The sequence below is a fragment of the Pelophylax lessonae genome, assembly GCF_965119305.1.
Source record: "Pelophylax lessonae genome assembly, chromosome: 3".
NCBI lineage: Eukaryota > Metazoa > Chordata > Amphibia > Anura > Ranidae > Pelophylax > Pelophylax lessonae.
Genome location: NC_138770.1, coordinates 89,633,323 through 89,647,949, shown reverse-complemented (window position 1 = coordinate 89,647,949; position 14,627 = coordinate 89,633,323). Strand labels below are relative to the sequence as shown.

At 45.0% G+C, this 14,627-nt stretch overlaps 1 protein-coding gene across 1 annotated transcript in view; it reads left to right on the top strand.

Annotated features, from left to right (window-relative positions):
* The window catches only part of LOC309551763 (serotriflin-like), a 34,580-nt gene that overhangs the window by 11,633 nt on the left and 8,320 nt on the right, over positions 1–14,627 (top strand). Inside the window, exons 4-7 of the mRNA XM_082252456.1 lie at positions 4–135; positions 6,044–6,163; positions 7,936–8,023; positions 11,802–11,944. Of these exons, the coding sequence (XP_082108582.1) occupies positions 4–135; positions 6,044–6,163; positions 7,936–8,023; positions 11,802–11,944 (483 nt within the window). The remainder of the gene's footprint in view (positions 1–3; positions 136–6,043; positions 6,164–7,935; positions 8,024–11,801; positions 11,945–14,627) is intronic.

Sequence of the window (14,627 nt, the reverse complement as noted above, 5' to 3'; positions counted from 1 at the left end):
CAGTTTTCGGACCCCCCTGTGGCATATGTGCCCCCTAACGAGGAAGAATTTACCAATACAAAGCACAAGAAAACTGTAAAGAAAAGGTCAGCTGGAAGAGCAGTAAATCTGCCTGCAGACATTGTGAATAAATACGTAAGTCAATTGTTTAATTGTAATGGCAAATATTTCCTATGGGGAGTCTAAAATGAATAGAATGATCTGTGGATATAATATAATATAATATAATATAATATAATATAATATAATATAATATAATATAATATTTATGATAGGGACCTAATGGTGTCTGGAAACATCTTAAGTTATCATTTGGAGTCAGAAAAGAAGATGTTTTAGTATATGGAGAGTATGGATGAGCCAAAATGCACTGGGTTGGGTGCGAGCAGGGTTTGGCAAACTTCAGCAAAGTTCAAATACTGAAGACGACCCCAGTCTTTTTTTTTTTTCTAATAGCAAACATGTTATAATTACCTGCTCTGTGCAATGGTTTTGCACAGAGCAGCCCCGATCCTCCTCTCCTCAGGTCCCCCTTGCCAGCTTTCCTGGCTCCTCCACCTCCCTGCAAGCCCCTTGTTATAGGGGAACTCGTGCGTGCTCATCCCCGAGCCTCACTCTGTGCCCCCCCCCCCCGCTCTCTTCCCACTGGCTGTGATTGACAGCAGTGGGAGCCACTGCTCAAACACACCACTGCTGTCTTTAGAACAATGAGGAGGCAGAGAGCTGGATTGAGATCGGGCTCAGGTACAGTGCCTTGAAAAAGTATTAATACCCCCCAAAATTTTCTACATTTTGTCATATTACAACCAGAAAAGTAAATGTGTTTTATTGGGATTTTATGTGATAGACCAACACAAAGTGGCACATAATTGTGAAGTGGAAGGAAAATTATAAATGGTTTGCAAAATGTTTTACAAATATATATATATATATATATAAATATATAAAAAGCGTAGCATGCATTTGTATTCAGCCCCCCTGAGTCAATACTTTGTAGAACCGCCTTTCTCTGCAATTACAGCTGCGCATCCTTTTGGGGATGTCTCTACCAGCTTTGCACATCTAGAGAGTGACATTTTTGCCCAATCTTCTGTGCAAAATAGCTTAAGCTCTGTCAGATTGGATGGAGAGCTTCTGTGAACAGCAATTATCAAGTCTTGCCACAGATTCTCAATTGGATTTAGGTCTGGACTTTGACTGGGCTATTCTAACACATGAATATGCTTTGATCTAAACCATTCCATTGTAGCTCTGGCTGTATGTTTAGGGTCGTTGTCCTGCTGGAAGGTGAACCTCCGCCCCAATCTCAAGTCTTTTGAAGACTCTAACAGGTTTTCTTCTAAGATTGCCCTGTATTTGGCTCAATCCCTCTTCCCATCAACTCTGACCAGCTTCCTTGTCCCTGCTGAAGAAAAACATCTCCACAACATGATGCTGCCACCACCATGTTTCATGGTGAGGATGGTGTGTTCAGGTTGATGTGCAGTGTTAGTTTTCTGCTACATATAGCGTTTTGCTTCTAGGCCAAAAAGTTTAATTTTGGTCTTATCTGACCAGAGCACCTTCTTCCACATGTTTGCTGTGTCCCCCACATGGCTTCTTGCAAACTGCAAACAGGACTTCTTATGGCCAGTCTTCCATAAAGGCCAGATTTGTGGAGTGCACGACTAATAGTTGTCTTGTGGACAGATTTTCCCACCTGAGCTGTGGATCTGTGCAGCTCCTCCAGAGTTACCAAGGACCCTTTGGCTGCTTCTCATTATTGCTCTCCTTGCCCACCCTGTCAGTTTAGGTGGATGGCCATGTCTTGGTAGGTTTTCAGTAGTGCCAAACTCCTTTCATTTTCAGATGAGTGATTAAACAGTGCTTCGTGAGATGTTCAAAGCTCGGGATATTTAAACTGCTTTAAACTTCTCTACAACTTTTTCCCTGACATGGCTGGTGTGTTCCTTGGCCTTCATGATGTTGTTTGTTCACTAAGGTTCTCTACCAAACCTCTAAGGGTTTCACAGAACAGCTGTATTTATACTAAAATGAAATTACACACAGGTGGACTCTATTTACTGATTAGGTGACTTCTGAAGGCAATTGGTTCCACTAGATTTTAGTTAGGGGCATCAGAGTAAAGGGGGCTGAATATAAATGCACGCCACACTTTCATATATTTATTTGTAAAAAAAATTAAAAACCATTTTATAATTTTCCTTCCACTTCACAATTATGTGCCACTTTGTGTTGGTCTAGCGCTTAAAATCCCAATAGAATACATTTACGTTTTTGGTTGTAACATGACAAAATGTGGACATTTTCAAGGAGTATGAATACTTTTTCATGGCACTGTATATAGAAAGTATAGGTATGATTTCCCTTTAGCGCAATAAATTGTGTTCATAATTTTAAAAACCCACATCCTAGTGTCAATAAAATATTTTCCCATTTTTTAATCAATGCACGCAGAAAAATAATAAAAAGTGCACATCATTTTAATCTGTGGCCTGTCCCCCCTTCTCCCAGCATTGCTACTGCACTGTGTCAGAGAGGGCAGTGTGATCCCCCTCTCTATCCTGCCCCCCCCCCCCGGCAGTTGCCGCTCGGATAATATAATCAATAGCATTTGGATGATGTGGCCACGGTGGATTATGGGAAATGTAGGGTCCTTAACATGGGGTGGACAGGCTGCAGAACTACAATACCCAGGCACACCATGCACACAGAGGAGGAGTGGACAGAACTTTTTGCAGCTAAACTATGGCACATCTGGGCACACAGTGCAGAAAAACCAGACCGTGTGAACCTGCTGCTGTGCATGCCTGCTCTGGGGAAACAACCCGGTGGAGATCAGAGTTGAGTGTTGCATGCAAAGAGGCTGAGGACTGAGCCACAGAGAGCCTCTGGTGATGCGGACTGTGGGGCAATGACATGCTGCCCTTAACTCACTGTGCCTACCTTCAGAGTGACTGACCCTGAGAGAGCCAGTGAGAGTCTGAACACAGGGACTGAACCCTGTATGGACCTGGTTGTGAGGCCTTGTTAATGAAAACAGAGCCTTCTGGGACAACCGACCGCCATGAGTGTGGGACCAGATGTGTTGCATACCAGGATTGGTGAATAGAATAACCCAGGCTAATCCCTTATTGCCTACAGTTAACACCAATAAAGATTGCCCCTTACTTAACAGCCCATCAGCCATATTTTGTGTACATTCTTAAAGGGGCAGCTTCATGTGCACCACCTTATAGAAAGGCCCCAAACTTAGCTGACTTAAATCTTCTAGAATAGGCATCAGGTACTTTACATTCACTTCAAAGGTGCTTCCTTGTCAGGAACACATACATTATCCCACTACAATGGCTGTATGCATAGAGTGCACTTGGTAACATTTTTTTTGAATAACTATTCCCAAGAGTAACAATGAGGCTTGTCTTTGTGCCATTCATGCTTTCATGGTTGATGCTGTTTATTCCAATGTTGTGCATACTGGTCTAATGAGAAAGGAAAGCTGGAATTCTGCACTCTAATAAAACTGCCCAGGTAAGAAAAGGTAAAAGCAGTTTCAGCCTGACTCCTCTCAGGACATGCAGCTGATGCATTTCGCCCCTCCCCCCTACAGGGCTTAGTCATGACTAAGCCATGTGGGCAGGACAAAACATGTCAGAGGCATGTCCTGGGAGGAGTCAGGCTGAAGAAGCTTTTAGCGTCTCTTACCTGAGCTGTTTATTCAGTGTGCGATGTTCCATCGCATGGATATAGAGATATAGAGATTTTATTGCAGCGTAAGTCAATAGCCGTAGGCGTTAACTCCATAGTCTCATCAGTTAACCTAATTCCTTGACCTGTTTATTGGTATGTGTATTGTGTTTATTATACTTTGCTGCAATATACTTACTTTATCTATCATCAACTGCCTGTGTGGCCTGCTTTCTGTGTACTATTATGGAGTGATAGCATACTAAGTGCCGGTTCACACTTCCACGTTTGCGGAGATCGCATGTAATTCGGAGCGCACTGCTCCTAATTACATGCGATCTGATGTGTGGATGCGAGTTCAGCCATACACTTTGTATGGCTGAATTCGCACTGTATCCGCACCAAACACACACATGAGGCTTTTTTTGAGCCGCAGTAGAATCAGATCGCATAGTGGTTCACACTTGTACGATCAGATTCTGTGCGTACATGCAGATCGCACTGCGATATGCGATCGCAACTGTGGGTGTCGTTAACTTGTAATTGACATCCCCTGCATATCGCATATGGCAGTGTGAACTGCCAGATGTGCGCATGCAATGCGGGATCACGCTGCATATTCGCAGCGTTCCCGCATCGCAGAAGTGTGAACTGGCACTTACACTTAAGTTACAAAGGTGGGAGCTGCTTTCAACCTATAACCAGGTGTGTCAGTGGGGATGAAGCAGTTTGAGGAGTCAGAGCAGAGAACAGAGGATCCATCATACCAAGCAGGCCCTTCAGGGGTTGTGCTTGTGCATGTGCATGTATACACAGTGGTAAATGTCAACCCACTCCCTCCCTCCTTCTCCACACCCCCTGTTGCTAAACAATATTGGGTAGGGATATAGTATGCCAATTGATTGCATTGACTAAAAAACTCACAAAAACGCAAAGTTTTGTAGCACCCTACAGGTAGGTGCTAGGTAAAACTATAGTGGGCCTTGTTTGCCTAACAGCAGGGCTGTGATTTATTTAGCTAGGGTGTCAGGGCTTCCAGATGTGCCTGCTGAGGGGAGAAGTATCCCCACTGGCTCCTGTGAGAGGCGTCTCATAGGGCAGTGTGGGAAGCCCAATCAGGGGACACATCCCAGCTTGTAACTACCCCAGATTATGCTGCAAAGGATTCTGGGAGTGGGTTTAAGTTTGGGGGAAGTGCATGGCACGGTGTCTTTGGCGGGAGCAGAGTCCCAGGAAGGAGAGTGCGGCTGTCTCTCCTCCTGTCTGAGGAAGGTGGATGTCTCGGGGTGTCGCCTGAGTGCCCAGAGAGTGCTGAGTTGAGCTGAGGGGATCCGGTGTGCCTAGAGCCTGCGAAGAGAGAGAGAGGGGTCCAGTCCCAGGAAAGCCTACACAGGTCGTGAGTACTGATGATTGCCCCTGGGGGTCTGCCTGAAGTTAGAGGGGACCACTCCGAAAGAAGTTCTGGGATCCAATGTCAGCTAGCTGTAAAGGGGGTACCTAGGTTGAGGACCCTAAAGCTACAGAGGGGGTACATAATGGACCTTGAAGAGTTCAAGGTCAAAGGGGGCACCTGCAGTTTGGGCCCTGAATTGTACAGAGCGTGCCAGTTACAGTGACAGCTATACAGAGTTCTACTACGTACTACCTCAAGCTGTGCCAGGCGGGGGAAAGTATTCAGTGACTTTCACAGTACAACAGTGTCAGGAGTTCTACAGTTCTCAGTCTTGGATCTTCTGGACTATAAGTTCAGGATTCAGCACTTCTTCTGTTCTACAGAGTGTTCTTAGTGTCAGTGAGCATTGGCTGGCACCGGCTGGCGTCAAGGAAGCGCCAACGGGCATTTCAGAAGTAAAAGTCCCAATTGTAATTAGTTTAAGCCTCAAGGAGTATCCCACTCATTCCCTTCTCCCATCCCCTAATTCCAATAAAAACCCACAAACAAAGATGCCGGAATTGTCGCTGCTTCAGTTGTCACACCCAGGGACTCAGCTCACATGGGCTGGAGAGATTACCGGTACTAATGGCAGACCCACATCAGGCCATAGGCCTGGAAACCTTGCTACAGTTTTAATATAAATCAGTATTAAACATATCAAATGTAATTGCTAATACCTATAAAGTCAAAAAAAGAGCCTTGGATGCAGATGCTGTCTAAACAAAATAAAAGCTAGTGTCAATCATCTCTGACTCTGCCTACAGCATAATAATACACAAAATATACACATTTGATGTCCAATAAAGATCTATTGGGAGCTCTAAAACAGGTATTTGATATTTTAATCTAATTCTTATAAAAGCATTCTGTTTTACTGAATTGGACTTCCTAGTTTGATGAATTTTACTCTTATCTCTACAGATGAATAGTCCAATATCGGACTTTGATTGTTCCATTGAGGCCAATCGAAAAATGATTCTTGATAGCCATAATAAATATAGATGTAATCCCAATCCAACTGCATCCAATATGCTTAAATTGGTAAGTAAGCCTTAAGTACCCACATTTATTATATAATAAAGTATATATAGGAAATGAGGAATGTTGGGTTCCACCAAACAAAATAGTCATTGAAATGTCTGGCAGGAATCCAGGATAATCAAACATTGTCTAAATACAAGAGGCACGTGTATTCTTACTTATATTATGGTGTGCTTTGTGTATTTCTGCAATAGCTGTGCAGTGATCCAGTATGAAATTTTGTATTTGAGCAGGACCTTCCTGTAATAAAGACTATTCACTGCTGCTTTCTCTTGTTGTGAAGTGTGGCTGGTCTTCAGGCCCGGACTGGCCATAGGGCAGACCGGGCATATGCCCCGTGGGCCGAGGCCTCCGCTCCGAACGCATGATCAGTGTCACTATGTCAGACAGACTGTGTGTGTCCCGCCGATTCTGCGGAGACTGAGAGCCGCACCGCATAGGCCGCCCGCCGCTGTCCCCGACTCCCCACTCCTAACTGGCAGCCGGGCTGATGCTGAGCTGAGCCCAGCGCCGCTCACTGCGGCCGGCTCCGCAGCAGCATCCAGCGTAGCTGCGTAGCTCAGGAGGGGTGGACGGACCGTCAGGTGACTAACTCACTGAGATGAAGGCTGAAGGGGGTGGTGGTCTTGTTTTCACCCCCTCCTGCCTGTAGTGGGTGGAGCTGCTGGGCCCCTCCCAAAACTCTATTTGCAGCACAGTGATGATGTAGCCACTACTTTTGTAAATGTAATAACTAGGTTTGCATAGGCATTTGGTGCACATACCAAAGTATATTTTTGTAAATTGTGGCTATTGCGGAATATACAATATTTAAAAGAAAGTCGGTGTGCCCAGAGTGTGGTTTTTAAATTGGTTGTAAAGCCTTACATGCAGTATAGCTAGTGACTAGCCTCAGGCGCTACTTCAAGATAAAAGAAATCCTCCTACATAAGTTGTGTCTGTTTATCTGCACCCTCTCTCTTCTACAGCCTTCTAAAACATACAGATCAAAGGCTATGTCTCAGCTCTAGCAGATGGGGGGTCGGGATCTGACATCACACACTGCACAGTATAGAGCAGGGAGCTAAGTGTAATATGAGACCTGAGTGGAGGGAATGGACACACCCCCTCTACACAATCTCATAGGAAAACATGAACAGCTGAGTCCGTCAGTCACAGGGTATGTGCTGAAGCCCCCCTCCCCCATACCCCTGGATCCTTTGAAGTTGTAACACCCTCCTAGGTAGGTACTAGAAGAAAGTCTAGTTTTTGGGTCTTTCTTCTTACTGGAAAGATTGCCAGGTAAATTTATATTGCTCTCTGTCTACCAGGGAGCAGGATCCATTGGTAGAGTCTGCTCATGGGGCACAGGTGCAGCTGAATGTTTCACACTGGTCCAATAGGGAGGCATATTGGACTGTAAGGGTCTGGTATGGATTTTGGGTGGGACCCCACGCCATTTTTAAAAATAAATTTGGCGGGGGATTCCCCTCCAAATCCATACCAGACCCTGTTTTTTTTTTGTTTTGTTTTGTTGCGGCAATTCTTTTTTTTTTTACTTTCAGCTGTCAGGGGGCAACACTTGCATTTCCCCCACTGACAGCTGATGATTCATCAGTTGTAAAGGATGCAGTGGCCGGCTTCCCAGGCCGCTCCTTAGCAACCAGCTATATACAGAGTTTTTATCAGCAGTTACTGTAAAGAAGCCCTTCCCAAAGAACTTGTGACTACTGGTAATGGTAATTTAAGTATTAATTTTTAAAAATATTACAAATTAACATCTGCCTTTTTAGACATGGAGTGATGATGCTGCAAAAAGTGCACTCGCTTGGGCCAAAAAATGCATACAAGGACACAGTCCTACCCCTAGGAAAATACCAAGTAAGCAAATTTATATTTCATATAGAATGCATTATAATATCATGCTCATATGAACACTTGCATGTATACACTCATAGTCCAGGTCACCCATATAGTTATGAAATTAGCTTGACATTTCAAATGCCCTTCTCGATGTATCCTATCTACAGACAGACAGATATCACATAAAAAAAAAAAAAAACTAGCTGCATATTATGTAATGCCAGTCCCCACCACTAACCTCTGCAGAGAGACCATACTTTCCCTTTAAATTTGGCATATGTAGAGACTCTGCTCCATGCAAACCAAGAGCTGGCTGATCAGTGGTCATGTGATTGCTCAGATCTTAGTCTTAGAGCCCACATGGAACAGCTTTAGCATGGAGGTGAGTATATAGGTTTATTTTTTATATGCCCATACTTTTCCCTTAATTTTGGCATATGTAGAGACGGGGCCGCCATCAGAAATTTTGGGGCCCCTTACACAGTTTTAGGCCTGGGCCCCCTGGCCCCCTGGCCACCCATCCCCCCCTGTCCCTGGACCTAACCATCTACATTCACCAGGACCCGCCCACTGGAAGTCCCACCGAGTCCAATTCCATGTCCTCCTCTTCCAGTCTTAACTCCCCGATCCCATGTCCTTCTCCTTCAGTCCCATCTCCTCCATCCTATGTCATCCTACTCCGTCCCATCCCCTCCATCCCATGTCCTCATCTTCTCCATCCTACGTCCTCCTCCTCCTCCTCTTTCAGTTCCATCTCCTTCATCCCAAGTCCTCCTCCTCCTACAACCCCATCTTCTCTGTCCCATGTCCTCCTCCTCTTTCTGTCCCATCTCCTCCATCCCATGTTCTCCTCCTCCTCCAGTCCCATCGTCTCCATCCCATGTCCTTCTCCTCCTCCAGTCCCATCTCCTCAATCCCATGACCTTACCCTCCTCCAGTTCCATCTCTTCCATCCCATGTCTTTTTCATCCTCCTCCTCCACCCCATGTCCTCTATCCCATGTCCTTCTCCCCCAGTCCCTCCTTCAGTCACATGTCCTCCTCCTCCAGTCCCATCTCCTCCATCCTATGTCCTCCTCCATCCCATGTCCTCCTCCTCCAGTCCCATCTCCTCCATCCTATGTCCTCCTCCATCCCATGTCCTCCTCCTCCAGTCCCATCTCCTCCATCCTATGTTCTCCTCCATGCCATGTCCTCTTCCTCCTCCAGTCCCATCCCCCCCATCCCATGTCCTCCTCTTCCAGGAATTCAGGAATCCAGGATAATTCAGCACAGACACAATGAACATACACATTCAGCAGTGCATGAGAACAGTGTCATATCCCAGGATCACACTATAGATGTTCAGAAACTTTAACTCGTCATTTTAAAGTGAAACAAAATTAATTTTTTTTTTTTTAGTTTTGGATGAAGTAGTGAAGGGTTCAAATACCCCCATCCAACCCCCCCCCCCCTTCTGGTGACAACTCTATTTTTTTCCTTTTGGTCACCAATGGGGACTTCGGTTCTGGGGACAACTGTCTCCAAAGGCATTTCCCTCTCACTGCCTGTTGTGTCTATGGAACCTCATAATGGGACACAGATGGTAAAAAAAGGAATGGGGTTTTAACTCTTCCATAATTTAGCCACTTTGGAAAAAAAAGTGCTTGCTTTATGTATACTTTTTATTACTGATCGATATTTTCGGACATGTAAAAAATGTTTTTTTTTTTTCCCCAGCTACTCCTTGTGGAGGAATCTGGGGGTCTTCCCTTCCTCGGCACTGAAAAGAATGCAAAACTCTAAGTTTGGCTGTTTTGAATGCTGTCAGTTTTTTGAATGTGGCGCCGAGTACCCGGAAGTGATGTTATGACATCACTTCCGGGTTTTTTACATGGAGAAAAAAAACTAGTCCCAGCCCTGCCAGCTAGCTTACTGTGCTCACTATCCACTTATCCTTCACCACCTCTCCTGCCTTATGTCTCCCCTGGCTACTGTCTTCTGCACACTTCCCGGATGCCGGGTCCCGGGCCCCTCCAAGCGCTCGGACCCCCTACATGTGTATCGGCTGTCCCCCCCTGATGGCGGCCATGTGTAGAGACTGGGAGTAGTTGTAACCCACTTCTTTCTTATTTACAGGGTAAAAGAGGGGCGATGTTTCATAGTAGCTGGTTGGAATGATGGGGGTTGCGGTGACTAGTTGAAAACATGTGGATCCCATAGCAGGGGTGTTGGGGGATATTGGAGCTCCTATGCTAATAGAAATAATAGAGGAAACTTTTTTTGAAGTATCATATAATAATTTGTACACATTTTTGTTTGCAATGCACTTTTTATATTGTATTTTGTAAACATGTAATCATGTGCTGTGGTTTCAAAAGGAATATATTATAAAAGGAATATTAAAAAAAAAAAATCCTAAAACAGATAAGTGTAGTGTGAGGAAAAGACTCAACTGATTTACTGATGATGGTCAGGTTGAGGTTGGAGTTGAAGGGTGGTTTGGGTAGGATGGTATGTGGATTCCATCGCATAGGGGTTAGGGCAGGGGTCAGCAACCTGTAGATCGTGATCTACCAGTAGATCTTGGACAGATGACTGGTAGATTGTGGTCTGGGCTTGCTGACCCACCATCCCAGAGCATCAAACAGAGTGCAATGCAGAGGGACTACTTGTAAAGTTGGAGCTGTAGTAGGGAGCAAGAGCCACATAAGCCAATGCCTCCTCTGTACTGCTGGCTCCCATCCCATGCAGAGTGATACCAACTGCACTTCACCTCATATTCCAGACTGGTGGTCTCCAGAGTGGTGCCAGCAGCAGGAAAGAAGAGATCTTCAGGTCAGTGTGAAGCCATACACTGGGCATAATAGTTCACATTGATGCGCCATGGTTTATCTTCACCGCGGGTGCAGTACAGTGTTCCTACAGCTTTCCTGCAGGTTTGCTGTACTTAGCCATAGACTTCTATTATATCCTGCAGGTTTGCTGTGCTTAGCCATAGACTTCTATTATATCCTGCGGGTTTGTTGCACTTTCTGAATGCAGGAGATTTGGTGTGCTTTCAGAAAGTGCACCACACCTGCAAGATATAATATAAGCCAATGGCAAAGCGCAGCTAACCCAGGAAAGTTGCAGATGCACTGCACTACACCCGCGGTGCAGGTAAACCACAGCACATCAATGTAAAAGCAGACTTATAGGGGGCTCATAACAGTAAGAGTTAATTTACATTTGCAGTTTGGGGGTGGTAAAACTCTATAGTTAAGATGAGTTTTTATGAGCCCGGCCCCAACCACACCCCCTTGAGCTGCAGTGGCCATGGGTGTACACATGTCGCAGCAGGAGTTGTATGCCCTGTCATGGTTGGTGGGTGTAGCACCTGCTAAGCATTACCCATTCAAGTGAATGAGGCCACTCTGTAAGTGCCCTGCAACCTTGTGCAGTACAGAAAACAAGGGGTGAAAGTAGGCATAGTGGTGTTGCTTTCTCACCTCCTGTTTTAACCCCTTGGACCTGGCAGAAGCATGCAGTTGTGGGCCCCTGCAGAGTGGCCCTATTTACTGTGCATTTGTGGCCAAGCTCGTAAAAGTGACCCCCAAAGGACTGGCATGACAGCCAGATAAGTGATATTTTGCAAAAGAAGATGTCAGCAAAAACCACCTCTCCATACTTCTTATGTACAAACTTTCTTCAAAACCTTTTCACCAGAATTGTTGCTGTTATGAAGTCAAGGAAGCCCAAGAACCCAACCCAACCCAACCCAAGAAGAAGATATTTTTAATTGTTTAATGAATTTCTCTTTCATTGTCTGTTATCAGATATGAGGTGTGGTGAAAATATATTTCTGGCACCATACAAAGTAACCTGGGACATTGTGACCGACTGTTGGTTCAGTGAAAATGTGGACTTTAGTTTTGGAGTTGGAACTGTAAATGGAGCAGAAGTCGGACACTACACTCAGGTAGGGCTAAAATAATGTAATGTGGTGGTCTGACACTCAACTGTATGGACAATGATCTTCTTATAGCTGAACTCCAGCCAAGCAATTTAAAGTGGAACTAAGCCCTCCTATCGTTTTCAGCCAAGGAAGGGACCATCTTTGCCTCGGTTTGATCTTCAACTGCCTTGATGCTGCACATGTGATCAGTTATGACACCAGTCATTGGATGGTTTGACAGTTTGGTTGAGAGTACAACCAATGTTTTTTTTGAGACTGTTAAAAGTGATGGGTTTACTTCCACTTTAAAAGACACTAGAAATACACGTATGGTTTATGAACTGTTTGTATGTAATTCTGTGAGGCCGCTCTTGTGATTCATACATCTGTGCTAAAGAGCACACCTAACAGGGTGACAACCCCCTCTCTATTAAAATGAAGAAATTTAGTGGTGTTACCTCCCTGGTTCTAGAAAAAGTTAATTTCATAAACTTTCTAAATCATAGCGAGAGTGCACCTACACTTTAATTGCAATGTTTCACCAAAGTGGAATCTTTGTGGATCATATAAAAGACTGAAAAATTAAAGTGTGATGAGACATGCATCTCACACACACTGGGGTAGAATTAGGCTTGGTTCACATTACCACGACCTGAAAGTCACGCAACTTACAATGCAACTTGTAAAGGCGACTTCAGTGCAACTTTGGTGTGACTTTGAAGCAACTTTAGGGAATGCCTGGATAATCTTCCTGTAATGTTGGATCCAAATGACATCAATTAAGATGAGGATCCGAATTGAAGGCAACTTCCATTAAAGCCTATAGGCACAAGTCGCATAGAAGTCACCTTGAAGTAGTATTGGAACCCTTTTTAAAGTGAGAGCGACTTCAGTAATGCTAATTGAGGCCCCTTTTACACTTGTGCGACCTGAAAGTAGTGTGACTTTGACATGACTTTGACGCGACTTGAAGCAATGCCTGTGTAATGTTGAGGTCTTTGGACCTTAAGTCGTATCAAAGTCGGACCAAAGTAGTGCAGGGACTACTTTGAAGTCGCTGCGACTTGAAGTTGCACAGATATGAACGGTACTTATTGGAAATCATAGGGTACGACTTGCCATGCGTCCTTGCAGTGCCAAGTCGCAGGACAAGCCGCTCAAGTGTGAAAGGGGCCTAAGACAGCTCTTGTTGACTAAAATAGATTTTCACGTCACACGACTTGGGCTCTAACAAGTAATGCCTCGTATTAGATAATCGGACAACTTATCATTCGCATTTTGTTGCATGATACTAGTATTGAATTCAACAATGCGTACTAAACGTATGATTTTTTTCGCACGATTCTGGAAAAGCTTCCTGGTTGCATAGCTATGTATCTTAATTTCCTGTTCCTGATCATGCGTGGTCTTTGTCTATCGATTTCTAGCGGACACATACTCGATTGCTAGGCTATCGTACGACAAAAGTTTTCGTGTTTGTCCCTTCGGATTTTGTTGGACGAAATGTCGTGATCGGCTGTCGAAAGCTGTGTACTAATGATCAGATTATCGTGCGATCAATTCGAAAGCGATAAGATCCCAAGTCGCAGCTGTGTGAACCGAGCCTAACTGAAACTGGAGCACTCAAAATCTGGTGCAGCTGTGCATGGTAGCCAATAGGCTTCTAACTTCAGCATGTTCAATTAAGCTTTGACAATTAGATGTCAAATCGCATGTCAAAATGGGGTCAATTGGCGACTTTGCGGATAACAAAGCACTTTACATATCCCAGGAGGCATAGCGCCTAATTTGCATAGTGGATTGGGGGCATGCCAGTGCCGCATCATCATGAGGAATGCCAGCTGAACCCAAAAAGGCCGGCAGGCCTGTCAATGACATCATAAACAACATGGCGGCTTGGGACCCAACAGTGGCGGGAGGATCTCAGCAGGACATCCTATGGGTGGCTGAGTATCTCAAATCTACTTAACACACCACCTGGTAAGCAGAAGAAGAAAAAAAATGAGTGGGGTGGGTGGGTGAACATTTCTTTTTTTAATTTTTAGTACCTAAATCTTAATTATTAGTCCTCTTTATAGTAGAGTTCCGACTGGGAAGAAGCAGCACTAAGAGTCAATCCATTGTGCTAACATAGAGCATGCTGATGGGCGGAGAGATCAGAGCGACAAAGGGATAAGCTTTTCAGTCTGCTGCTTGTCCTTTTACTGTCCAATTACAGCCTAGGGGAGGGAGACCTGTAGGTGTGATTAAAGCGGAGTTCCGGCCTGAAAAAAAAAATGTAAATAAAAATACCCCCGGGACAGTCAGGGCTAGTGCATTTCAGCAATGATAGCCTCTGAACTGTCCCCAGGTTTACTTACATTTTAGAAGAAATACTTACCTTGAAAATTTCTTGTCCAGTGCTGCCATCTCAGGTGTTGGCAGCTGAAGCCAGGGCGTCCTCTTCGGCGTCCTTTTCAGTCCCAGAATGGCCTGCACCGGCCCCGCTCGTCAGTTCCGGTGAAGGCGCGTCCTCCCTGCATAGCTTCTAGGCATGCCCAGAAGCTGTTTAGCAGGGAATGACACGCCTGCGCCGGAACTGACGAGTGGGGCCGGTGCAGGCGCATTGATTCCTGGGAGCGATGACGTTCAGCTCCCAGGATTCAACACAAGAAGGAAGTGACAGCGGCGGCCGTGTCCGCAGAGGGAGGAAGAGGAAGTAAGTTAA